This window comes from Cydia fagiglandana, chromosome 21 (genome assembly GCF_963556715.1).
Source record: "Cydia fagiglandana chromosome 21, ilCydFagi1.1, whole genome shotgun sequence".
Classification (NCBI taxonomy): Eukaryota; Metazoa; Arthropoda; class Insecta; order Lepidoptera; family Tortricidae; genus Cydia; species Cydia fagiglandana.
In genome coordinates this window covers 13,005,425-13,031,526 of record NC_085952.1, presented here as the reverse complement: position 1 = coordinate 13,031,526, position 26,102 = coordinate 13,005,425, and the positions used below count along the sequence as shown (strand labels likewise).

At 40.7% G+C, this 26,102-nt stretch overlaps 1 protein-coding gene across 1 annotated transcript; it reads left to right on the top strand.

The window, feature by feature from the left end:
* Positions 1 to 6,835: 6,835 nt before the first annotated feature.
* LOC134674979 (cytochrome P450 4g15-like) lies at positions 6,836 to 24,500 on the top strand. The gene is made up of 10 exons (XM_063533123.1): positions 6,836 to 7,004; positions 8,479 to 8,568; positions 9,946 to 10,056; positions 13,400 to 13,585; positions 15,597 to 15,793; positions 18,565 to 18,619; positions 19,618 to 19,807; positions 22,159 to 22,307; positions 23,645 to 23,824; positions 24,332 to 24,500. The coding sequence occupies exons 1-10, from the start codon at positions 6,836 to 6,838 to the stop codon at positions 24,484 to 24,486; spliced, it is 1,482 nt and encodes a 493-aa protein (XP_063389193.1). The 3' UTR covers positions 24,487 to 24,500.
* The last annotated feature ends 1,602 nt before the right edge of the window (positions 24,501 to 26,102 follow it).

Below are 26,102 nucleotides of genomic sequence, written 5' to 3'. Positions count from 1 at the left end.
ATTATATATTGTCAAATAACGGCACACAAGAGTCACAAACACAAAGGAAAGAAGTAAGAGTACAAAGCACAGCACAGTATAGTTGAAGAGAAAGTCAGAGTAAGCACAGAAGATAGAAAAAGCACATAAAGAAAGTATACATAAAAAGCAAAAGCTATAAGCGTATTCGGTGCGCACGCAAACCGAATATAAAGCAAGCGAGTCGGCGCGTAAGCATTAACCGTTAGCTCAGGCGGCGCGAGCGCATGCGTCCAGCCTCGAGAGTGGTAATATGCCGACTAACCGGGATTTCTGAGCGCGCACGAATGCGCACTCGGGCCGCCGATCTACGGCGAAACGAACCGAGCGATAAGGCAAGTACTCTTACGCTGCACCCGCGTCGCGCGGAGCGGCGATTGCATTTGAATACGGTACGTTAATATTAATTATAAAAATACTAATAATTAAAACACCTGTCGCCACATCAGCCCCCCCGAGACCTTTAAGGTCGATAATAATCGGGGAAACGTATATGGCGACCAGAACGAGACACTTTAGGTTCAGAAGGAACGGCAACTGAGCTGCGCAATGCGGTCGATGACGTTTTGGTAGGGCCAGACGGTTCTGACAGAATGTAGGCAGGTTTTAACCTATCAACGGAAATAGAAACCTCCCTGCCGGCGACGTCAACCCTATAATACTTATCCGACCTATCAACTACTCGGTAGGGGCCAGCATACGGTGGCTGAAGCGACCTACGAACAAAATCTTGTCTCACAAAAACATGAGTTGCAGTTGCCAAGTCCTTAAACACAAAAACTTTGGCAGAACCATGACGATCAACCGTTGTCGGTTGCAAGTTTTTCATATGCTGACGCAATCGCGATAAGAAATCGGTATAGTCCGTCAGTTGGTCAGGTGTCGGTTGCAATAAGTCGCTGGGAAGTTTTAACGGCTCGCCGTAAACTAACTCGGCGGTCGAAGCAGACAGATCGTCCTTCCACGCACTACGTATGCCTAAAAGTAATAGTGGAAGGGTTTCAGTCCAACAGTCATCTGCGTGGCACATTATGGCAGCCTTAAGTTGGCGGTGGAACCTTTCCACAAGGCCATTCGCTGCCGGATGATACGCAGTAGTTTGCAAGTGACGAGACCCAGTCATTGCTGCTATCTGACGGAATAAATTGGAGTCAAATTGCCTGCCCCTGTCAGTAGTGATATTTTGGGGGCAACCAAAACGCGCAACCCACGTCGAAATAAAAGCTTTGGCAACACTTTCTGCCGTAATGTCATATAAAGGTACTGCCTCAGGCCAACGCGTAAACCTATCTACGGCTGTGAGGCAGTATTTAAAACCATTCGACATAGGCAAAGGACCAACCAGGTCGACGTGAACGTGTGAGAACCTACCAGTGGGTGGCTTGAAATCATGAACCGGGGCGTGCACATGGCGTGAAACTTTAGACCGCTGGCACGGAATACACGCACGCGCCCACATCCTACAATCTATCTTAACCCCTGGCCACACGTAACGCTCAGTCACCAACCTAATAGTATTCCTAGCGCTAGGGTGACTGAGCCCATGGAGGGAATCAAAAACTTGTTTCCGGAACTCCGATGTAATGAAGGGTCGCGGGGCTGGCTGGGACACATCACAAAATATTTTGACCGATCCAAATGAAACTTTTTCTAAATTTAGAGATGAACCGCCATTGATCAAGTCCCGAAGCTCGGTATCCGTAGCCTGTGATGTAGCCAAAACCTGTAAGTCAAGTCCGTCTGTGATGGCTTCTATCCTCGATAGTGAGTCCGCGACGACGTTCTCTTCACCCGATATATACCGGATATCCGATGTAAATTGTGAAATAAAATCTAAGTATCGGAATTGCCGCGGAGAACACGAATCGAGAGACTTCTTAAAAGCGGAGACTATAGGTTTATGGTCAGTGAGTATAAAAAACGGCTTCAACTCAATCATATACCTAAAATACTTCACTGACTCATAAATGGCTAAAAGTTCGCGATCGTAGGCGCTATACCTCGTCTGAGCAGGTGTTAATTTGCGAGAGAAAAATCCCAATGGTTGCCAATTCCCTTCGACCTGCTGCTGAATCACCGAACCGATCGCGAAATCTGAAGCGTCTGTAACTACCGCTAGCGGAGCGGAAGGGTCCGGATGCGCCAGGAGAGCGGCATTTGCAATACTTGACTTGCAAGCATTGAAAGCCTCTTCTGACTCCGAAGTCCAGACAACTGGGCTGTTGCTCTTCACCCCTGGACCACTTAGCAGTGCATGGAGAGGAGCTTGCAATTTAGCAGCACCAGTAATAAATCGCCTGTAGAAATTAAGCGCCCCTAGGAAACGCCTCAGATCCTTAATCGTTTTAGGCCTAGGAAAATCTCGGATAGCCTTTACCCTAGCTCCTATAGCCTTAGTACCCTCCGACGATACTAGGTAACCTAAAAACTCTACTTCAGGTACCGCAAACACGCATTTGTTTGCGTTAAGCAGAATACCGTGGTCATTGAAACGCTCAAAGACCGCTCGTAAATGCGTTTCATGTTCTGAGTCGTTGGCAGAGGCTACTAAAACGTCATCGATAAATGGAAAACAGAAATCAAGACCCCTAAGGACTTCATCCATAAACCGTTGGAATGTTTGCGCGGCATTGCGCAAACCGAAACTCATAAATGGGAATTCGAAAAGTCCAAAGGGTGTCGTGATTGCCGTTTTCGGAACGTCCTCGGGCGCGACGGGAATCTGATTATATGCGCGCACTAAATCCAATTTGCTAAAAACTTTGCATTTAAAAAGATTATGCGAGAAATCAGCGATGTGCCGCACTGGGTACCTATCGGGAATAGTCCGTGCGTTAAGAGCGCGATAATCGCCACACGGACGCCAGCCGTTGTCCTTTTTAGGTACCAAGTGCAGCGGAGACGACCAAGGACTCTCCGATCGTCGCGCAATACCCGAACGCACCATATCCTCAAATTCCCGCTTCGCGATTTTGAGGCGATCCGGTGCCAAACGCCGTGGCCTTGAAAATACAGGCGCACCTGGCGTAGTCTTGATAAAGTGCTGCGTCTGGTGTTTACATTTACGCTCTTGAGGATTACCGGCAGGCTTAATAATGTCCGGGTATTCCTCAAGTAAAGTATGAAACGGTGTACTACCAGAAATTACTTTAATCTGCGCGCAAGCACAAGCAGAAGCATCCACACCGGCTGATGAGAGCAAAGTTATTCCGTCGACTAAACGAGCATAGCGAACATCGACAAGCAAATTATAAAACGAGAGAAAGTCCACCCCGATAATAGGTTTGCTCACATCAGCGATTACAAAGCGCCAACAAAACATACGGCGTAAATTAAAATCAAGCGACAAAGTAAGCCAGCCATTAGTGCTAATGGTAGTGTTATTTGCAGCATAAAGTTCATAATCAGTCTTAACATGACGACGTTGCGCACGCAAAAAACTAACCGGGAAAACACATAGATCGGACCCGGTGTCCACCAAAAACTGCAACTTTGTTTTCGCGTCAGTAACAAATAAACGCTTTGACACTGGAACACTTTCACTGGCCGCTACGAGCGACCGATCTACTAGTTTTTTGAGTACGCACAGGGGGAAATGCACTTATCTGCCTTGTCCGCATATTTGTAGTGGTACCAGCACAGGCGCTGGTCGTCGCCGCTGGGCTTGCCAGCCCGCGCCCGGCTCCTGGAACGATTACGTGGCTTGCCGCGGGACCTCGACCGGGGCTGGCCCTGTCGGCCCCGGGAGGTGGACATCGCGTCAAGCCTTGACGCCAACGCGTCAATTTTCTGGTGCAACTGATCGATTACAGACCCAGGAACGCACGACGACGATGCTGCAGCCACCTGATAACCAGGTCCGGGCGGTTTAACTTCATGCACCTTGTCCGCCATCTGAGCCACGGTATCCAAGGGCAAATTATCCTGGTAAGCGACTATGCTCTGCAACACCGTAGGTAATCGGCTCATCCACAAATGGCGAATAAAATCATCCGGATAATCTGCACCCGCTAAGCTCCGGATATGCCGCAGAAACTGGCTCGGCTTCCTGTCACCAAGCTCCTCTTTCGACATCAATTGCTTTAAACGCTCCTGCTTAGAACTTGACAAACGAGCTATAAGTTCCCTCTTAAGCGTACCATATTTATCACTCGCCGGCGGGTTGGTTATAATGTCCTCCACTTCAACCGCGTATTTATATTCCAAAACGGATATGGCGTGATAAAACTTGGTAGTGTCGCTCGTAATCTTTGTCAACGTAAACTGTCCATCTAGCTGAGCGAACCACATAGTCGGCTTATCCGGATAAAACGGCGGCGGCTTAACACTTATGTGGCTAACGGACGACTCACTGGTACTGGCCCCCGCCCCAGGGACCTGTACAGCCACCCGAGGTGCCGTACTTTCGTCGTCAGACATTCTCGATTTAAATTTAATAAAAACGTCTATTATAAACTAAAACTGTAAATTTCAAAAAATAAATGTTTGTTAAAAGATAAAACTCGATAAATGTTTGTAAAAATATGTAACACAAACGTTCGTTACAAATTAAAATTCAAAAAATGGCCGTTACACGGTAGAATTTAAAAACGTCCGTTACACGGTAAAATTTAAAATATGTCCGTTACACAACTGTCCAACTCAACGGAGGTCACCAATTATGTGGTGAACTAGCCTAGCGAGATAAGAGAAACAAGCTAGTTCCACATTAATTATATATTGTCAAATAACGGCACACAAGAGTCACAAACACAAAGGAAAGAAGTAAGAGTACAAAGCACAGCACAGTATAGTTGAAGAGAAAGTCAGAGTAAGCACAGAATATAGAAAAAACACATAAAGAAAGTATACATAAAAAGCAAAAGCTATAAGCGTATTCGGCGCGCACGCAAACCGAATATAAAGCAAGCGAGTCGGCGCGTAAGCATTAACCGTTAGCTCAGGCGGCGCGAGCGCATGCGTCCAGCCTCGAGAGTGGTAATATGCCGACTAACCGGGATTTCCGAGCGCGCACGAATGCGCACTCGGGCCGCCGATCTACGGCGAAACGAACCGAGCGATAAGGCAAGTACTCTTACGCTGCGCCCGCGTCGCGCGGAGCGGCGATTGAATTTGAATACGGTACGTTAATATTAATTATAAAAATACTAATAATTAAAACACCTGTCGCCACAGAGCGACAAATCCGACTTCTCATCTCTCAGAATACAATGACATACTTCAACGAAAATGTGTTAGTGTGCGTGTTATGACACTAGTCACTCGTCCGTTCACAAAAAGAGATCGAGGTTTGCAAGATTTGTCTTTGACGTGTGTCATTTTCTATGTATTTGTGTCGTCATTACAGATTGGATTTTGTATGTAAGTGTGTGAGAAATGCGACTGTGTGCACCTTTCCCCCCGTGAAAAATGGCAGAAAGATTTGTACGGCGAGATATCGCTTGGGCCCCTCCCTTCCGACATGTCGGAAGCCGGTGTTGCTCGAAGGATTCATATAGACTTAGAGAATCTAGACATTGTATTGTCAGATGTTTCTGAGGTGATCCGTTCGTTAAGTACTGCGATTATTGATGAAAATCTTATTAGAAATGAAAATTTTCAGTGGTTATTTTGATTTCAATATTTTGTGAGTTTCTTTAAGTATACAACAACATTTTAAGTGATGATTATTGTGTAACACCAGAGAAAATGTGATAATCCGCCCTATTCGAACTTTAAGATACGTCAAATATTACGGCTAGATACGATATGGATTAGATATGTCAGTGTCAAAAGTGACGTATTTGTTTGAAGAAACTTCACATTTCACACTGACACATCTAATCCATATCGTATCTAGCCGTAATATTTGACGTATCTTAAAGTTCGTAAACACTTTGGGCCCGATTCGGATTTTGAAATAGACATATATTAGACATCTTTTAGACATCACCAAGATACGATAACGATATGCTTAAGTTCTAACCTGTCAAATTTGACATTTGCGATTCTGGAGATACTCTTGAATGATTTCCACAGGATATGACTTAGAGATCCAGTTCAAATCTAACAGATATCTTACTCTTATCTAACGTAAAAGTGACATTGGTTGCCCGAATTGCGCTGCAAAAGAGAACTAGTTGATATCTAAACTATAACGTATCTAGAATGGATCTAGTACGTGTCGTCTTGTGAATATCTTGAAGTTCGAATACGGCAGTTTATCCCAAACATAACACCGAATACCTACGCACTAAAACTAAACTGGTACGAATAAAGTCAGGGTTCCTTTAGTCAAGGTTATCGATAAAAACCCGACCAAGTGTGAGTCAGAATCTAATAATGCTCGGAGGGTTCAGTAGGTACAGTCACCTGCAATAATATGTTACACAACGAAGGCCGCAAAAATATCTGACACCATATTATTTGTAGATCCATAAGAGCGTGTCACATATTTCTGCGGCCTTAGTTGTGTAACATAAATATTGCAGGTGACTGTTCATATAGACGCTCGGCTGTACGGAAAGTCCATACTAGTATTTTGTGCCATTATTGGCGTTATGTTATAGATTATGGCGTTAATATGTAACAAGTGTAACAACAAAACAAAAGCTTGTAAAAAAATCTTTTATTGATAAAAACAATGGAATAAATAAACAAACATAATAAAACTTAACCTAACCTAACCATAATAATAACCTTTTTTAATTATTTTTTAAGTAGTACGTTTTCCTCACAGAACCTGCTACACAAATGCACAATATCGGTACAATTTCACATCCATATATAAGGAAAACTCGCCAAAAACGTCCAGTAAACATCCAAGCTTGCCTCAAACATGTTATCCATTGTCGTGCTCGGGGCCCTGCTGGCTTGTTCCGTGTTGATTTTATATTTGGTGCAAAAGAGGAGGCGGAGGTATTTGGAGCTGGCCGCGCTGGTGCCGACATTTGAGGGGAGGCTGCCGATTGTCGGACACGTGTATAAGCTGATAGGGGGGAGTGAACGTGAGTTTTTTATTTTTATTATTTTTTTATAAAAATATATAATTAGATAGATATATAATTTATTTACATACAATATACAGGGCGTCCCACAGCTATGCCACATGGAGGGTAAGTGCCCTGAATATTGTAGATAGAACATTTTGCTGAAAGAAGACATTATTTTAATTTAAAAAACAATTTAAACTGCATTCATAGATTTTTAAATAATTACATGGTTGAACCGGGAATCGAACCCGCTACACGGTAAAAAAAACATCCTGTAGCTTTTTCATACCGATCGAAAGGCTTCATCATAAGGATTATTTTTTGCTAAATAACATAGTGTCGGTAATAAAAAGAAACCCATGAATTTTAACATTTTTAATTCAAATTAACCAATTTAATTTATCAAATGCTCAAAATGAGTGTCATTCTGTTGAATACAAAGCCGCTCTCTTTTGATTATTTCGCTAAATTTCACATCAAATGTTAAAATTCATGGTCTTCCTTTAGTTTCTGACACTATGTTATTTAGCAAAAAATAATCCTTATGATGAAGCCTTTCGATCGGGATGAAAAAGCTACAGGGTGTTTTTTTTTTCTCGTGTAGCGGGTTCGATTCCCGGTTCAACCATGTAATTATTTAAAAATCATGAATGCAGTTTAAATTGTTTTTAAAATTAAAATAATGTCTTCTTTCAGTAAAATGTTCCATCTACAATATTCAGGGTACTTTCCCTCCATGTGGCATAGCTGTGGGACGCCCTGTATATACAGTGGTACTACTAAACGAAATAAAAATTAAATTTCGATGGTAAGGCAATTATGCACCCTGTATGATAGCGGTTAGTAACTAACCTTAACTGTTAGGTTAGGAAAATCTTTAAAACGCGAAAGCTTTTTTTGTTCTTGAATTAAAATTAGGTATTTAGAGTTTAACCAAGAAAAATCTGCAGCGATTTTGATAGCACACGCACTGTAAGTGTTATTTTAAATGTCAAACTAATATGACATTATGACGTATACGAGTAAATAACACTAGTTTGCACTGCACAAAATCGCTGCAGGCTTTTCTTGGTCTACCTCTATTAAATTTAATAAAATATTACGAAAAATAAAATATAATATGAAAATGACACGCTTACTCGTATTAAATAATTTTTATTACAATAAAAAGATTTTTTGACTTGTTTTGTTTATTTGTGATAATATGTTTGTTTAGGCCAAATTCAATTGAGCTGAATCACATCGTACGTACATAATTATGTGGGTGACAATACAATATTAAAGAGTTAGACCAAGAAAAGTCTGCTGCGATTTTGATAGCATACGTAGTGCAAGTGATATTTATATTATACGTCATAATTTCATAGAAGTTTGACGTTTAAAATAACACTTGTAATCCGTGGGATATCAAAATCTGCAGACTTTTTGAGCTGATCTGATGATGGATGCTGAGTTGTTAGAATTGTTTTGATACAGTGTTTTGTTTCAGGATTCTGGGAGAATGCCAAACAGGCCAGCATAGCAGCAGAAAAGGCAGGCGGCGTCATAGCTCTCTGGGCAGGGCCTAACGTGATATTCCGTAAGCCACTTGCACTATTCACTAACCCGGTTTACCGGTTAAACGTTTGCGTTACCATGGTTCCCAGTACAATTTGACACTAGGTTAACGATTTAACCGATTAACCCCGGTTAATATATACCCACAGTCCTATGTATAGTGTTCATTATTTTGATGTTTAAATAAAACATTTTCAAAAGAGAAATGCTCCTTGGGATGAAATTGTCCAAGCGGTCCCATAGTTAAAATACATTTATACAAAAAAATACATACTGTTATAGGGCAGCCTCCGTTGGAGTTTCGAAGAAAACTCTTGAATACAACCCAAACAGTTTATTCAACCAAAATACACTGCACAAACTTACACACTAAAAGATTTAGGATATTACTAGATCTATGTTAAGAGGGCGTAGAGGAGGGTAAATTTTCCCGAGGACAAGGAGATTTTGACAGATATGGCGGATGTATGGAAATTTTACGAAAGTTTTAGTTTACGATTGAATTTCTCTGTAGCCTTTAAGAGGAAAAATAGGAAAAGCCTGATTCGTTGTAGTCCAGTTATCTGGCTTTCGAAATCACTCAATTTTATCGCATGAGCATCGATTTTTTTATACAAATTTTACTAAACGCTGACACTCGTTCATCTCATTTTAGGTCCAACTTTGCATAAGTGTATTTATTATATTGTAAAAGATTTCAGATTTTCAAGGCTGATTCGTTGTAAGCACACTCTTTGGGATAATAATGACATTTATTTTAATTTCTTTTTTATCAAGAGATGTGAACGCTAGCGACTAAACGGTGACTGCCTTCTTCGCTGATTTTGCTCGACGCAGTCTTAAATTACGAGTGATAATGTTTTTACTATTATTCCAATTTTTATACAGTAATATTGCTGTCAATGCTTCACCTACATTTTAATTTTACCTGGTAAGCAAAATAATTGAGTGTATAAAACAGTACGCGGAAGTCTTAAATTGTTTATAAAACCTTATATCATATACCGGGTGTGGCCTGTAACACGAGCAAATAATTAAAACATAGATTGTACTCCTCAAACGGTGACACTTTTGTTCAACAACTTTTAAAAATTATGAAGTATTTAGACTCGCTATTTTTCATACAAAATAAATATTAGCTTCAATGGACGCCATCGCCACGCCATATCATTGTGATTGACGTTGCTTGTCACGCTTTAAAGATAACAAAATTCGCAATACATTGCGTCTTAGAATAAACTTTAAAGTGTATTAAAAATCAAACCATAAGTTATTTTTAAAAGTCGCTGAACAAATGTTGGTCAGTATGACGAGTACAGCCTACAGTTAATTTTTTTGCTCATATTACAGGCCACACCCGGTATAACTGTTATAATAATATGTATTTCGATATTTGTAGTGATCAACGACCCAGAGGACGCCATGACAGCGCTGAACACGTGCTTAGAGAAGAACTACATTTACAAGATGGGCTCCAGTTGGGTCGGGGATGGCCTCATCACTGCCGATGGTAAGATTGTTATGGCTCCTCTACACGATGGGCCAACGCCGGCCACTCCAAGGGACGCAGCCATGCGGTAGAATGAGATAGCAATATCACTTGCTATCTAACGCATAAATGCGACCCTTGGAGTGGCCGGCGCTGGCCCATCGTGTGGAGGAGCCATTACTGACGAGCACATACAAAACATCCTCCATACTGAGCATAGTCGCGCTAACTCTCTGCCACGTATACGGTAATTTTACTCCATGTTCAGTCGAAAGTGTCTTTGTGTGACGTCCGTGTCTTTGAACGGACCAATCACGGCACGCGACTTCGCTCACCTCGTTCCGCGCACCCCAGCATTTTTGGCATCATCGGTTGCATGAAATAATTGCTCTAAACTCGGTCTAGAAGATTCCTAGTCTATATGCTGACTTAAATATTAAATTTATGTCCTTTTCTTATAATTACTTAAATACTAAAAAAAATATGGCTACAAATATAATGACCACCAAAAAATACTTTGGTACCCTAAATAAAAAAAACATGCTTACCAAAAAAAATTACTGAACACCAAAAAAATACGCCCTAAAATTACATAAGTACCACCGTTTTAATTACGGACTGCACTTCAAATTGTTTTCGAATACCAAATATATTAAATGATTACCAAAAATCATTAATGATCACCAAATCTTGAAGACCAAATTAATGCGATATGTTCACCTAAATAAACCACTATGATTACCAAAAAATGTATACATATTACCAAATAAAGTAAAATGATGCCAAAATTACTAGCCCCTCCCGCTCAACCCCCCGTACCCCACACCGCATACCTACCTAACCTCACCTTCTTTTCTAATAGCATGCTTATATGCTACTAGAAAAGTAAGTTAGGTTAGGTTTGAACTGCTATCAGTTAAGTGGGCTAGGTTAGCACTGCGACCCTTACCGAAACGAAATGCGACTAGAAAAGTGGGTTAGGTTAGGTTTGAACTGCGACCCTTACAGAAAAGAAATGTTACTAGAAAAGTGGGTTAGGTTAGGTTTGAACTGCGTCCCTTACAGAAACGAAATGCTACTAGAAAAGTGGGTTAGGTTAGGTTTGAACTGCGATCCTTACAGAAACGAAATGCTACTAGAAAAGTGGGTTAGGATAGGTTAGAACTCCGATCCTCACAGAACCGAACTGCGATAGCAGTGCAATATCAGATAAGTGGGTTAGGTTAGGTTAGAACTGCGACCCTTACAGAAACGAAAAGCTAAAGAAAAGTGGGTTAGGTTAGGTTTGAACTGCGACTCTTACAGGAACGAAATGCTACTAGAAAAGTAGGTTAGGTTAAACTGCGACCCTTACAGAAAAGAAATGCTACTAGAAAAGTGGGTTAGGTTAGGTTTGAACTGCGACCCTTAAAGAAACGAAATGCTACTAGAAAAGTGGGTTAGGTTAGGTTTGAACTGCGACCCATACAGAAACGAAATTCTACTAAAAAAGTGGGTTAGGTTAAGTTTGAAACGAAATGCTACTAGAAAAGTGGGTTGGGTTAGGTTAGGTTGAAACTGCGACCCTTACAGAAAAGAAATGCTACTAGAAAAGTGGGTTGGGTTAGGTTAGGTTGAAACTGCGACCCTTACCGAAAAGAAATGCTACTAGAAAAGTAGCAAAGTGGGTTAGGTTAGGTTTGAACTGCGACCCTTACAGAAACGAAATGCTACTAGAAAAGTGGGTTAGATTAGGTTTGAACTGTGATCCATACAGAAACAATTGTGGTTACAATTTTGGTGGTCATTTACTATTTTCGGGTTTCCAATGATTATTTTGGAGTCATTTGCTTTAATAGGTTAGCAATATTTAAAAATTTGGTTACAATTTTACATTAAAATGGGGTTTTAATTTTGGTGGTCATTTACTATTTTTGGGTTTAAAATGATTATTTTGGTGTCATTTTATTTAATAGGATAGCAAGATGTAAAAATTTGGTTATCAATTGACATTAAAATGGGGTTTGATATTTGGTAATAATTTATAATTTTTGGGTTAATAATTATTAGTTTGGTGCCATTTCCTTTAATAGGATAGTAAAATGTAATAAAATTGGTAATCATTTCACATTAAACTGGTGTTATAATTTTGGTGATCATTCATGATTTTAGGGTGGTAAAGTAGATTTTTTTGGTATTAAATTTTATTATATCTGGTGATCAGTTAAATAGCAGCCAAAAAATATTGGAAAATTAGGTATACGCCTACGAGAGAAAAGCGGCGACCCCAGGTCTGGCGCATTTTTAATCCAGCGTATTTCGCTAGCCGTGCAAAGGGGAAACGCCAGCAGCGTGCTACATTTAGCCGGGTACCTATGGCCTAATAGCATGTAATACCCTTAATTTTTATATTTACCTAGTTATAAGTTTGTAAATTTCTGTTCTTATTTGTATTTAATAAAATTACATAAGTTCTTATATTTATAAAATATGTACCTTAAAAGGACAGTGAGAAATACATAAGGGCTGTTTTTTTAAGTTACGCGTAATGGTGACGCCGTAATTACGAGTAATTATTGAATATTTACCGAGCAACAATGTATGTACCAGCACTGTGCAAACATTACGAAACATAAAACATAATTAATATGACATTATGAAATACGAGCTTTTTATAGTTACTGCCAACAAGCGTCAATGACCGTTACTTTAAAAAGCTCGTATCTCCTAACTTGTGTAGGTATTGCTTTACATTGCGGGCCAGGCCGAATTATTATGTATGGTTAATATAATATTTTTATCGTTTAACTGAGTAAAATTTATCTCAATATACTTCTTAGGTCCTATGCTAACCACGCCGTTCAAATATTACCGATATATACTTAGACATTAAATTCAGGATTAAATCAACTTTTTATTCTCGTTTATTTAAATCAAATTGAAAAAAAGCTTTTGCTAATGCCTATTTGTTTTTTCGCCACCGATTTTACCCAAAATATGTTTTTGGTAATTTGCATAGGTTTCTGCCGAACACATTAGTAATAGAATTTTCATTTTAATAAAATATCGGTTTGTAAATATATCCTGTTTTACTGAAAGCTGGATTTATACTTTAAAGCCGGTATTTTATTTGAACGATGTAACTTTTTCAGATTAAATATTTCCATAAAGATATAACTACTACAATTTCATTTAGAAATTACACTCATATGGCATCGCGTCAATGTCACGATGCAAAATCGTTACGTAGAGTCTAAACTCTAAATTCCAGAAAACTCTAGATTATCAACGACAACAAACAGTGACACTAACTACAGAATCTCAAGCACCAGTTTTTTTTTATCACAAAAACCATTTTCCCCTTTAAAACCCATTTTCCTTTCAGTGCCCACTTGGAAGCGGAACCGCAAGCTATTGAACCCTACGTTCAGTCAGCATGTTCTCGACGGGTTCCTGGCCATATTTAACCGGCAAGCGGCATTGCTGGCTCAAGACCTAGAAGCTGAGGCTGGTACAGGACCATTCGACCCTACGGAGTATCTGACAGAGAGGACCTTGGAGAGTGTGTGCCGTAAGTTATTTTGCTCTTTCTGTCATTATCCCTTCCTCTTCGTACTGGCTGCTAAAACTGATATTCAGACAATTTTGTGGCGATATTTAACCGGCAAGCGAAAATCTACATGACGATCGTGAGACCTGGGGCCAAATTCGACATGTACAACTGTCAGATTTTGCATCCACGTCAAATCAACAGTTGATTTTATTCCATACTGAGTGTTGATTACATCAACGGTGGATAATATCATTTAGTACAACCAAAACTCAACTGTAAACTAAGGGCGGTTCGGTTTGGTTTGCTTGTCACCCTAACTGTGGATTGTTAATGTCAAATTTTGACATTGTACGTATTCGAGAACTTATGATTTTTCCCACATCAACGGGAGATCAACACGATTGTTTGTCGAATAGGGGTCCTGTTGTAATGTATGGATCAGAATGCTGGGCGACGAAAGTGGCGGATGAAAGAAGAGTGCTCCCAGCGGAAATGAGAATGTTGAGATGGATGTGTGGAGTGACGAGAAAGGATCGGATTAAGAATGAGTATATAAGAGGAAGCTTAAAAATAGCACCAGTAACGGAGAAGATGAGGAGTAGTAGGTTAGCTGGTATGGGCATGTAATGAGGAGGGATGAATGCCATATACGAGTAGGCAAAAGAATATTAGGGATGAATGTTGATGGACGGAGATCGGATGGTAGACCCAAAAACCGATGGACGGATTGTGTGCGAGAGCATATGAGAAAGAAAGGAGTGAGTGCTGAGGTGACGAAAGAGGAGAATGGAAGAGAAAAACATGTTGTGCCGACCTCACATAACGTGGGATAAAGGCAAGGAGCTGGAGCGAGGCCAGAGCAGTCGCCGAAGATAGGAAGGCGTGGCGCGAGCTTGTGAAGGCCCTTTGCATCTCTGGGGTGCCTTAGGACAACAACAACAAACAAGGGCAAACAAAAGAAGAAGAAGAAGATTTAACCGGCAAGCGGCATTGCTGGCTTAAAATTTAGAAGCCGTAGTTCGCACAGGTCCTTTTATGTCTGAGTTTAGAGTTTTTTGAGTTACAGGACTCTGGAGAGTGTGTGCTGTAAGTAACCATTGTTTCTCACTATTTCCCTTCCACCGCAGGCCTACAGCTAAAATTGGTGCCATATTTAACTGGCAAGCGGCACTCGGCCACCAGCGAGCAGCACAAAAAAGTCAAAATAATTTATTAAGGTTTAACATACAATATATTAACATGCAAAAGTTGGGATCTCATTAATTACACAGAATATAAAGATATCTGTGTCACGAGTAAAACGATTAGTCATTTTGTTGGTTCCGGACCCAAGAGTGACAAATTGGGACCCTATTATTTTTTGTCAAATGACTTTCATGTCTTTTCCGCTGCCGGTCTTTTTATTTGTTTCATTACGCCGTTTCGTTTCGAAATCGTTTATAAAAAAGAAAATGTATGAATTAAAAATGTGGCTCGTGCCTCTTTTTTCGTGAATGTTTCTAAGTATCATGCGAATCGTCAGCCAATCACATATCATAGTCAGTTTTTCTTTCCATTAAATATTATAATTTGTGATTTAACCTAAGCCCTTAAGGGCCACTTGCAGCATCCCACCAACCCCGAGTTACCATGGTTACCAGTACAATATGGCACTGGGTTAACGGTTTAACCGGTTAACCCTAGATTAGCGGGATGGTGCAAGTTGCGATAAGAGATGGCAGTTCAGACAATGCGATAGTCAAGCGGTTTAAGCGTCTGCCACAAATGCAGAGGACGCTGGTTCAATTCCAGATTTGGGCGCTGGAGGTCTTGGCCACTTTTTTCGTATATGACATCTATTACTTATGTCGGCTGTACACACTCATCGAGAACTTCTCGCTGAGTTTCTCGGCATCTCTATCATCCGAAGCGCGAGACGAGACGAGAAAGAGCGAGACGAGAAGGGAGCAGCATGCATACATGTGTGCATGCGTGTGTACTCGTTCTAATCTTATTGTTAAAATCCAATAACAACTCTTCTTGATTCCAGAAACGGCTGTTGGCATATCACTGGACGACAGATCGATCATCGACACCAAATACAAGAAAGCCGTAGAGACAGCGTTCGATGTGCTAGCGCAGAGGCTGGCCAGCTTCTGGCTTCATCCCGACATCATTTACCGGTTCACGGCGATGAAACAGAAGGAGGATGAAGCTATGGCTACGCTTCACAACATGTCTAGAAGTGTAAGTAAAAATACTGGTTCATCATCATCATCATCATCTCAACCATAAGACGTCCACTGCTGAACATAGGCCTCCCCCTTGGACCTCCATTCGTACCGGTTGGAAGCGACCCGCATCCAGCGTCTTCCGGCGGCCCAACTACTACTACTACTACTGGTTCAGTGACCCAAAAAGGATCTTGGCCTCTGACACAGGAGAGTGCCACTTTGCCCTATTCTGCGTGACCTCATGGTGCCATCCAATTGTGTATCCCAAGCGCGGACAGGTCTTTTAGAGCTTCGGAACTTCAGTGGTATCACTAAGGTACGGTAAGTAAAAATAAATAAAAACTTACTGTACTCTTCTTTCACCACAGGCAACTAATACTCATAGAGACAATTATGAAAACCCAAATACAATTAGGTTGCGTTGTTTTATCACAGAGTTCTATCGCCCACACTGTTAACTGTTCCACCGATGTACAGTAGTGTTTCCGTTTGCTCCTATGGCTCCTATGGCTAGTGCACGTCGGAATTGGCCTGTTGATAGGATTGCAGGCCAGACACTACTTAACTATAAGTAAGTATGATATAGACATGTACGAATGTAAGGTGTAGTATAATGATATATATGATATGATTATATATGATAATATAGTGTTACCCAGTGTCTGACCAGTAAATGCGTCATACGTAGTAAAATCATCAACAGACCGATAAAAAAGTAATAATAAAAATATTGTAAAACCGGTGCACAATATTTTTTTTCATGACGCCTCGGTTGATATCAATACTAGTTTACCTCCGATGACCTTTAGATTGTTTACATCAGATTTTAGAGAGCGGAACAATAAAGGTATAATCGGAATCCTAGTGTCGTTGTTTCATCAACATCATAATAACATCCTAAAGTCCAGCCTTACTTACAAATGAGTAATCCCAAATTTGCCACTGCAATTTAAACCTAAACTGTATGGATTACAGTTGATTTGTATAAAAATTGAACGACGCAAAACAATTGCAAGTCTGTTCCAATTGGATATGATTTAAATTTCATCGAACTGAATATATAGGTACTATAGTTAGGACCCTGGGCCAATCTAAACATTTAATTGTAATGTCAGATGTTTTTGCGGTGATCCGTTCGTTACTCCGATTATTGATGAAAATCTAATGAGAAATGATAATTTTTCAGTGGTTATTTGGTTGATTTCAACACTTTGTAAGTTTCTTTAAGTATACAACAACATCTTAAGTGTTGATATTCCAGAAAAAAGTATGATTATGTGTTCAAGAAGTGTTTGTTTACATGATAGGACAGGTAAGGATGAATACACTTTATATTATAGGTACATACCGACGTTTCGAATCCTTTACAGCGTATGTGGACATAACAAATAAATAAGCATAACAAGTATAATAAGGCCCTTAAAGGGATAAGTTTGCCTTTGTACTGCTTATCTTGTGCCATAGATTTGTGTGTTTTGTATGTAGGTACACACATTGACTACACACACAAATTGACTTCAGTAAACTCAAGAGGGCTTGTGTTGTAGGTTCACACGACACATTATTATGAATAAATATCACAGAAAACGCCGTTTGCTCAGGGACCAACAACATCTCGCGTCTGTAATGATCATACAAATTCGAAGCAAGGACCATAGTCAGAGACTACCAACTAAACCAGCCGGCCTAGCCAAGGTTACAATCGCTATCGCTTCGACAGCGAAACGCTTTTTGTCTCTCTATCACTCTTCCATATTAGTTCGACAGTTGTGTTTCAATCGTTACGAAGCGTAAATGATTGACATGTTGGCTACGCCAGTGGGGAGACACTCATGACTTCGGTCGAACTCAGCTTCCCGTTCGGCTCAGCCTTGGGGCTCAGCATTGCTCCGAGCAATTATTAGGGTTGGCACCACTTGACTTCCTTGTGCGTGCACGACCACAGATAAGATAATCACTTGAATTTTAACAACCCTAAATAGCCGAAAGGGATAGTGCTATATATTAGAAAGAGATAGCATGATTCGACCTTGAATCGCTGTCAAACTTCGGATTAGTAGGAAGTGTCCTTTCTGTACGGTAGTACTATTACTTCTTCTGTGGCTACGCGGCCAGACCGGTCGTCGAAATGCGCCAGATAACGCCCACAATTTCACGAAGTGGCAAGACAACCTTGCGCGGGCAAAAAAACCAATAGAGGCCAACGATCTTTCCGAAAGTCCATCGGGTTTTTTGTATCTCTTTCCTTATTATGTCTTGCCTTTTTTGCTTTGCAAAGTAACCTAAAAGCAAAACAAGCAAAACTCGTTTTCGTTTAGACCGTCGACAGAATAACGATGGGTCATTAAAAGGACGTTTACTTCGATTAAATATTAGATAGGTATCCCATGACCTGTTTATGTGCAATAAAATGACAAACATATATATATATATATATATACTTTGTTAATGACCACTTTTCTTGACTTAGAAGGCCATCATTTAATAATTTGTATAAATCTCCATTTTTACTAACGGAAAAATACTCGCAATGCTCAGCTATTAAATGGCAGTAGCATACGTCAAATTCTCCGCTTTCCGACCATATTTCGCAATGTGGAAAACCCTGGCGCGTTTCTAAAATACATTACACTTTACGAGCGAAAATAAGAGCGAAAGTTGCATTAGAAATAATTTTTCTCAAACTGTTATACCACGTACTTAAACAATTGAGTGCCCCTGAATATATTCCCAAAAAAAAACATTCTTTTGAAAACTTTCGTTATATTCTAATATTCTTTTCAGGTCCTACAAAAAAGAAGAAAGGAACGCCTAGAAGCTAGGCTAGCTAACACATCATGTAAGTCTATTTTTTTATTAAATTAAAAATTGTCACCTTGGCTAGGCCGCCAGTACCATTACCAATCTGTAAAGTATACTGGGTCAAGCAGATCTTGTCAGTAGAAAAAGGCGGCAAATTTGAAAAATGTAGGCGCGAAAGGATATCGTCCCATAGAAAATTTGAATTTCGCGCCGTTTTTAGGGTTCCGTACCCAAAGGGTAAAACGGGACCCTATTACTAAGACTTCGCTGTCCGTCCGTCCGTCCGTCCGTCTGTCACCAGGCTGTATCTCACGAACCGTGATAGCTAGACAGTTGAAATTTTCACAGATGATGTATTTCTGTTGCCGCTATAACAACAAATACTAAAAGCAGAATAAAATAAAGATTTAAATGGGGCTCCCATACAACAAACGTGATTTTTGACCAAAGTTAAGCAACGTCGGGAGGGGTCAGTACTTGGATGGGTGACCGTTTTTTTTTTTTGCTTTTTTTTTGTTTTTTTTTCATTATGGTACGGAACCCTTCGTGCGCGAGTCCGACTCGCACTTGCCCGGTTTTTACCTTTGAGATTTGCTTGACCATCTATATCTCTAATCTGTAAAAGCGTTGACGCATGGTGTGGTCGCGTTCATAATTTAACCTTTACTGTAAATTTTTGTCTATGTTTATATTATTCTTGTTTTTTTTAATTTTGTTTGTTTTCTTAATTATTTTTCTTGTATATATTTTTCTTTTTTGTATTCTTTGTTGTCTTAATCATTCCTTTTGTGTATAATTGCAATGTTTTAATATGTACCTTTATGTGTTATCTGTCGTGGCATCACCGAATAGGCCCTACGGAGGACCAGCGCTGGCTCTATAGCTATTATGCTGAGTTGGGTCCATTTCGTGATGCACACTTATTGATGTCTTATTTCCTTCGTGTTGTTGTCTGTACATGTTCGTACATGTTTTGTGAACGTCACGAATAAATATCTTTTATCTTATCTTATCAAAATGTGTATTGTCACGCAGCTCGCCGCTTCATAGCCTTCCTGGATCTCCTCCTCGACCTGGCCGAAGACGGTTCCTTCACAGACGATCAGATCCAGCAGGAGCTGGATACCCTCATCGCGGCAGGACATGATACATCATCCCGAGCTCTCATCTCCACTCTAGTGCTCGTTGGGACACACTTGGATGTCCAAGAGAAGATTTATGAAGAGTAAGTTCAGTCCCCAGTATCCATCCATCATCCATTAATTTCATCACACGTTTAGGGTGAGGAAAGGGGGGTCAAAAAATGTGACATGACAAGGAGAGAGGGGGGTTAAAAAAATTAGAAATACGTGTGATGTAATTAATGGATGACCTCCAACTAATAAAGTAATATTTGAGGAGCTCCATACAACAAGATACCTCAGAACGAGCTCTTATCTCCGCTCTAGTGCTCGTTGGGACACACTTGGATGTCCAAGAGAAGATTTATGAAAATTAAGTTGCTCTGTTACAACCAATAAAGTGACATTTGAGGAGCTCCATACAGCAGGATACATTAGAACGAGCTCTTATCTCAATTCTAGTGCTCGTTGGGACACACCTGGATGCCCAGGAGACGATCAAAGGTTCCTCTGAATTCCGACGGTTAGCAGCCGAGCTATGGAATAGCCTTTTTAGAGGTCGCGACACCCATGGTAGGTTTTGGTTTCAAGACTTGGCCCGAAAACGGGCAATAAAACACATGCGCGATGAGGGTCGCCTTGGTGCGGGGTCTCATTTAACTTGTCACAAATGCGGGCGATTATGCCGTTCAAGGATCAGGTTGTATAGCCACGAGCGGAGCTGTCGCTAGATCATAGATGCTGCTTAATTCATCTGCAAAGATGCACAAGGCCAGAATGATGATGGGCTTAGTTCAATAAAATACGAAGTGATGATCTCGATATCCAAGAGTGGATTTACCAAGAGTCAGAAACTTAAAAACTTAGTCTACGTATATTTTTGATAAATTCTCTGTTCCGCTACTCAAAAGTTGTCTGGATAAGATCGCTCTTTAGCGATAAGAACACCTGTTGTCTGCATTTTTCATTAATCAATTGTTTTTTTCCTTAAGTTGTTCCACGCTCATTCTTTTTTTTAACATTATAATTTATACTGCGTTATGTGACAAATAAATATAATAGATTAGGTATGTTAATAAATCTTAACACGAATTTGTTATTAAGACTGACACAATAAAATGGATTCCCCGTCAAAATGATTGTTAATTTATGTCAATATCGCGAAACCTGACACGTCACATACCTACTGATAACTTGTCTACGGTAAAAACCCTAAAGCGCAATTCGACCTTCCCTCTCGATAGCTTTGTGAGACATTATATTTATAACTTATAACATTGGTCGTCATATGTCACGAATTATTATAAAAGCGAGTCGAATGCGCCTTCTCGTCTGCCGTAAACATGATGATTCTTACACTGATTCACGCAGGTGACTCAATTAGGCAGGGTCAAGGCAATAGTGGATTTTCTCACGTGACCACGCTCAACCAAAAGTTATTAGAGTCAGGCCAAGCTAACTTGGCAGAGATTTTGATGGAACAGAATGTGCAAGTGTTCTTCTTCATAGAAATTCTTCATAGAATCAGACCGCGTAGCCAAGATGCCAATCGCTTACGCTCCGTAGCGATCGAAACGCAACTGTCACTGTCGCACTAATATGGAAGAGTGATAGAGAGACATAAAGCTTTTCGTTGTCGAAGCGATAGCGATTGTAACCTTGGCTAGGCCGGCAGTACCGCCGCCAATGGTTAGTGTAGTCTGAATCCAAATGATGCAGGCCATGACGCTGAATATCTTCTCAAAGGATTGGATAGATGTAAGGGAATTTATAATTCACCATCATCATCTCAGCCGAAAGAAGCCCACTGCTGAACAAAGGCCTCCGCCAAGGATCTCCACAGCGAATGGTCATTCGCTGCCATCAACCAACGGTTTCCCGCGACTTTAACCAGATCGTCGGTCCATTTAGTCTGGGGCCTTCCCACGCTGCGTCATCCGGTAAATTTAGAATTACTGAGATGTAATGCTGTAGTACCTAGTCCTTACTTGGACGTCATCTCTAATAGAGTTGGAGTTTAAATGAAATGAATATAATTATTTTAGGCAACTAGTGGCCCATAGATAGAAAATTAAGCTAGAATTAGCATTATATTATAAAAATATATTAAAACTATAAACTACAAAACATATTATGGCTGCGATGGCGCAACCCCGTAGCGTCAGGGAACTGGTGTCAAAACCGCCGGAACTTGAGACCCTTCGGTCAAAACTCTTGGTGAAGTCAGGCGTGGCTCACTCCGCGATTTCGTCGCTTTGCAACAGGTAGCTACAAGTACTTCCATCCCACACCAATTTTGGTGACTAGCCATAAGCCACGCATTGCTCTGTCGCCACCTAGCGGTTATATCTGTCCTAATCGTAACAAGCGCGTTTTGTTAGACAGTGAATTTTCTGTACCTAGTACTATTATTTATTCTGTGGTGAAGTTCTATAATATTCCCTGTGTGTTACAGAATACTGGCCGTCCTCGGCTCCAGTCCAGACTTGTGCAAGGAAGATATGGCGAAGCTGGTGTATACGGAGGCGGTCATTAAAGAGGTCCTGCGCATCAGTCCTGTGACTCCCATCATCGCGAGGGATATCAACAAGGAACTCAAACTTAGTAAGTTGATGACGATTTTTTTCTTAAGCAATGAAGCGCTGGTAGCCTAGCGGTAAGAGCGTGCTACTTTCAATCCGGAGGTCGCGGGTTCAAACCTCGGCTCGTACCAATGAGTTTTTCGGAACTTATGAACTTATGTATCATTTGATTCGCTTTTTGGTGAATATTAATCTGTGTTGAAAAAATCATTGCTCTAGCATCAAAACCCACGGAGGAAACAGTCGAGTACGTTTGTATGGAGAAATGCCCACTCCTGTTGGCTCTTAAAGGAAGGAAATACGGTATCCATTTTGTAATTTACAAAGAGGTCTATTCAGTTTTAACAATGTATTACTGGTTTTGATACAAGCGCTCTTGGCCTAGCGGTAAGAGCGTGAACTTTCAATCCGGAGATCGCGGGTTGAAACCCCAGCTCGTACCAGTGAGTTTTTCGGAACTTATGTACGAAATATCATTTGATATTTACCAGTCGCTTTTCGGTGAAGGAAAACATCGTGAGGAAACCGGACTAATCCCAATAAGACCTAGTTTCCCCTCTGGGTTAGAAGGTCAGATGGCAGTCGCTTCCGTAAAAACTAGTGCCTACGTCAAATCATGGGATTAGTTGTCAAGCGGACCCCAGGCTCACATGAGCCGTGGCAAAATGCCGGGATAACGCGAGGAAGAAGATTTTTTTCTTGAACATTAGAAAGATCGGGTTCTGTTGTGGAAACCTTTTTAATTTTTGTATTTTTCCTCATTACACAATAAGGAGCGTATTGCGGCGCGGTAAGCGTGTATCGTAGTGTAAAGTTTTCAAACTTTCCAAGTGCTTTTTTGGCATTTTTGCAACTCGCTACCTCTATCGACTTTCCATCTTCACCACTTATATGGTTAGCAGTCCTCAACGGTGCGATTCTGCAGAAACTTTCTGCAACACACAACTAAAGTCTGGAATAAAATGTCGCCTGCGGTATTTCCGGACCGATAGGACTTTCAACCTTCCCGTCTGGTGTTGCGTGTGTCCGTAAGCGATGTTAAGCGCTTACCTCCAGGCCTTTCGTCTGCTCGTTTGCCTCGTATATCTTAAAAAAGTAAAACACAGAGATTTCATCAGCTTCCCTCTTATGTATGAGACAGCTAAAAGTCGGACCACCTGTGGCCATCACGTATAATTATTACGTCGGTGGGGTGCTGGCCTGCAGCGAATGTGGCCGCACATTTGCTGCAAAGATTGGCTACGTCAGTCACCTGAAAGCGCACCAGCGACGCTCTCAGCGGTAGAAAAGCAGTCGCTGTAGCCGAAAACGACTAGGAGATGATGAAGCGACAGCCTAATTATTTATTTATTCTTCCAGAGAACTACACCCTCCCGGCGGGCAGCGGTTGCATTGTGTCCTTGTGGGGCATACACCGCCTTCCGATCTGGGGCCCGGACCGCATGGAGTTTAAGCCAGAACGCTGGCTGGACCCATCCAAACTGCCTCAGAACCCTGGCTGCTATGGTGCCTTTAGCCTTGGAAGGCGGAACTGCATAGGTGAATTTTTGACCTTACAGTGATCTTCACTGATATAAAGAACACGACTTCATCGTGATTTAAAATAAGTTTTTGGCAAAAAGAAACATTTTTGGTACAAGCTTTTATCGCAGACTGTACTTTTCTTTTCACAAGCAACGAATACTAATCGAGACAATTCTAAGAACCCCAAACACAATTAGATTGCGTTAATTTATCACAGAGTTCCTATCGCCACCTCCTGTCTCCATCATCAGATCAGCTCGATGGAACCATAATATTGCATTGTCATCCGACTTACATTGCAAGTTAATAAAATGCTTTGAAAAACAAGTCCGATGCTTCGGGTGTAACAAAATTTATTAAAAATCTCATGGGAAACATTTTGCGGAAATTGCAAACACGTTTTTCGTGTCTTGAGTTTGAAAGTGATATTTTAACATAGCGATTCCATGGTTTCTTCAAACTCTTCTAATAAGAATTGAATGTAACAATATTTTTAAACAATAAATTCTTTATTATTTTCAGGTAAAAACTACGCGCTGATGTCGGTCAAAACCAACTTAGTGCACTTGGTACGAAAGTTCCACATTACAGCCGACTACAGCAAAGTGAAGCGAAAGTACGATTTGCTGCTTAAGTATGTGGAAGGACATCACATCGCTTTAGAACTTAGGAATTAGTCTATCACGCAGCACGGAAAAAAAGGCTTACGCTGCGTCTTACGTAAGCGAAGAACTCACGAAAGCGATGCGGTGTTTTCGGCTACTTTTTGACCCCCCCACCTCCCCCTCCCCCTTGGTGATATTTGGTGAGGTTTTTGGCTATCCCCCTCCCCCCACACAACACCACGTGTATTTTTTTGAATTTTTTTCATTCCATCTAATTTTAAGATAGTATTGTATATAGAAAATCTTGTTTATTTTTCATTTTCGGTAAATAGACTCGCTATTTTGAAGTGCAGATCGAAGATTTATGTTTAACGAAACTGAGAAAAAGTATATAAGTAGATACTTTTTCGTGTTCGGTTTTTTTTCTTAGTTTCGTGCACTATAAAAAAATACACGTGAGGTTTCCTTATACCCCCCTCCCCCAACGTGAACTATCGTAATTTTTTCGTGACCCCCCTCCCCCCATCGAACCTCGCGTGATTTGTGCACAAGCCCCAAGGCGTTCGCGTTCGCAACGAGATCGCCCACGTAGGACGCTTCTATTAGGTATCACAGGATTGATTCACCCCGCGCCGCATCGCTTCGCTTTGCGTTCGCGTGTTGTTCGCCTACGTAGTACGCTGTGTTAGGCTAATGGTAACATTCCATTTCTAACCGCAGCTTCACTACCGATACTGAACGCGTCGCTGTCATAGTCAATTTCCATAGTAAAATGAAATGAAAGTCGTTGGAAATGGACTGTCACCTTAAGGGTTATAGTTCGTTTTTTTTAGCATTAGAAAAAAGGTAAACAATCTTGATGTGTCTTTTAATTGAAAAACTCGTTTTAAAAATAAGTCACGGCAAATACGTAACAATTATGAATCTAATACGATCATTTATATTCTTCTGCTTTCATAAGTAATAGTTGCTGATTTATATAAAGCGTTTTCAATTAAAAGACATGTCAAGATCGCTTATCTTCTTTCTAATGCTAAAAAAACGAACTATAGTCAAAGCCAAAGAGAATCGATTGTAATAAAGAGGTAAAGTATAAGAAAAAAACCGGGCAAGTGCGAGTCGGACTCGCGCACGAAGGGTTCCGTACCATAATGCAAAAAAAAAAAACGGTCACCCATCCAAGTACTGACCACTCCCGACGTTGCTTAACTTTGGTCAAAAATCACGTTTGTTGTATGGGAGCCCCATTTAAATCATTATTTTATTCTGTTTTTAGTATTTGTTGTTATAGCGGCAACAGAAATACATCATCTGTGAAAATTTCAACTGTCTAGCTATCACGGTTCGTGAGATACAGCCTGGTGACAGACAGACGGACGGACGGACGGACGGACGGACAGCGAAGTCTTAGTAATAGGGTCCCGTTTTACCCTTTGGGTACGGAACCCTAAAAACGTACGCCTTAGTTTGACATCTAAAAAAGATGGCGCTGTACCGCGCCATATACAGTGTGTTTTCTGTAACAGGAGCAATAAATTAAACTATAGGCTGTACGCCTCAAACTGACCAACATTTGTTCAGCAACTTTTAAAAATAACTCATGGTTTGATTTTTATTACACTTTAAAGTTTATTCTAAGACGCAATGTATTGCAAATTTTGTCATGTTTACAGCATGACAAGCAACGT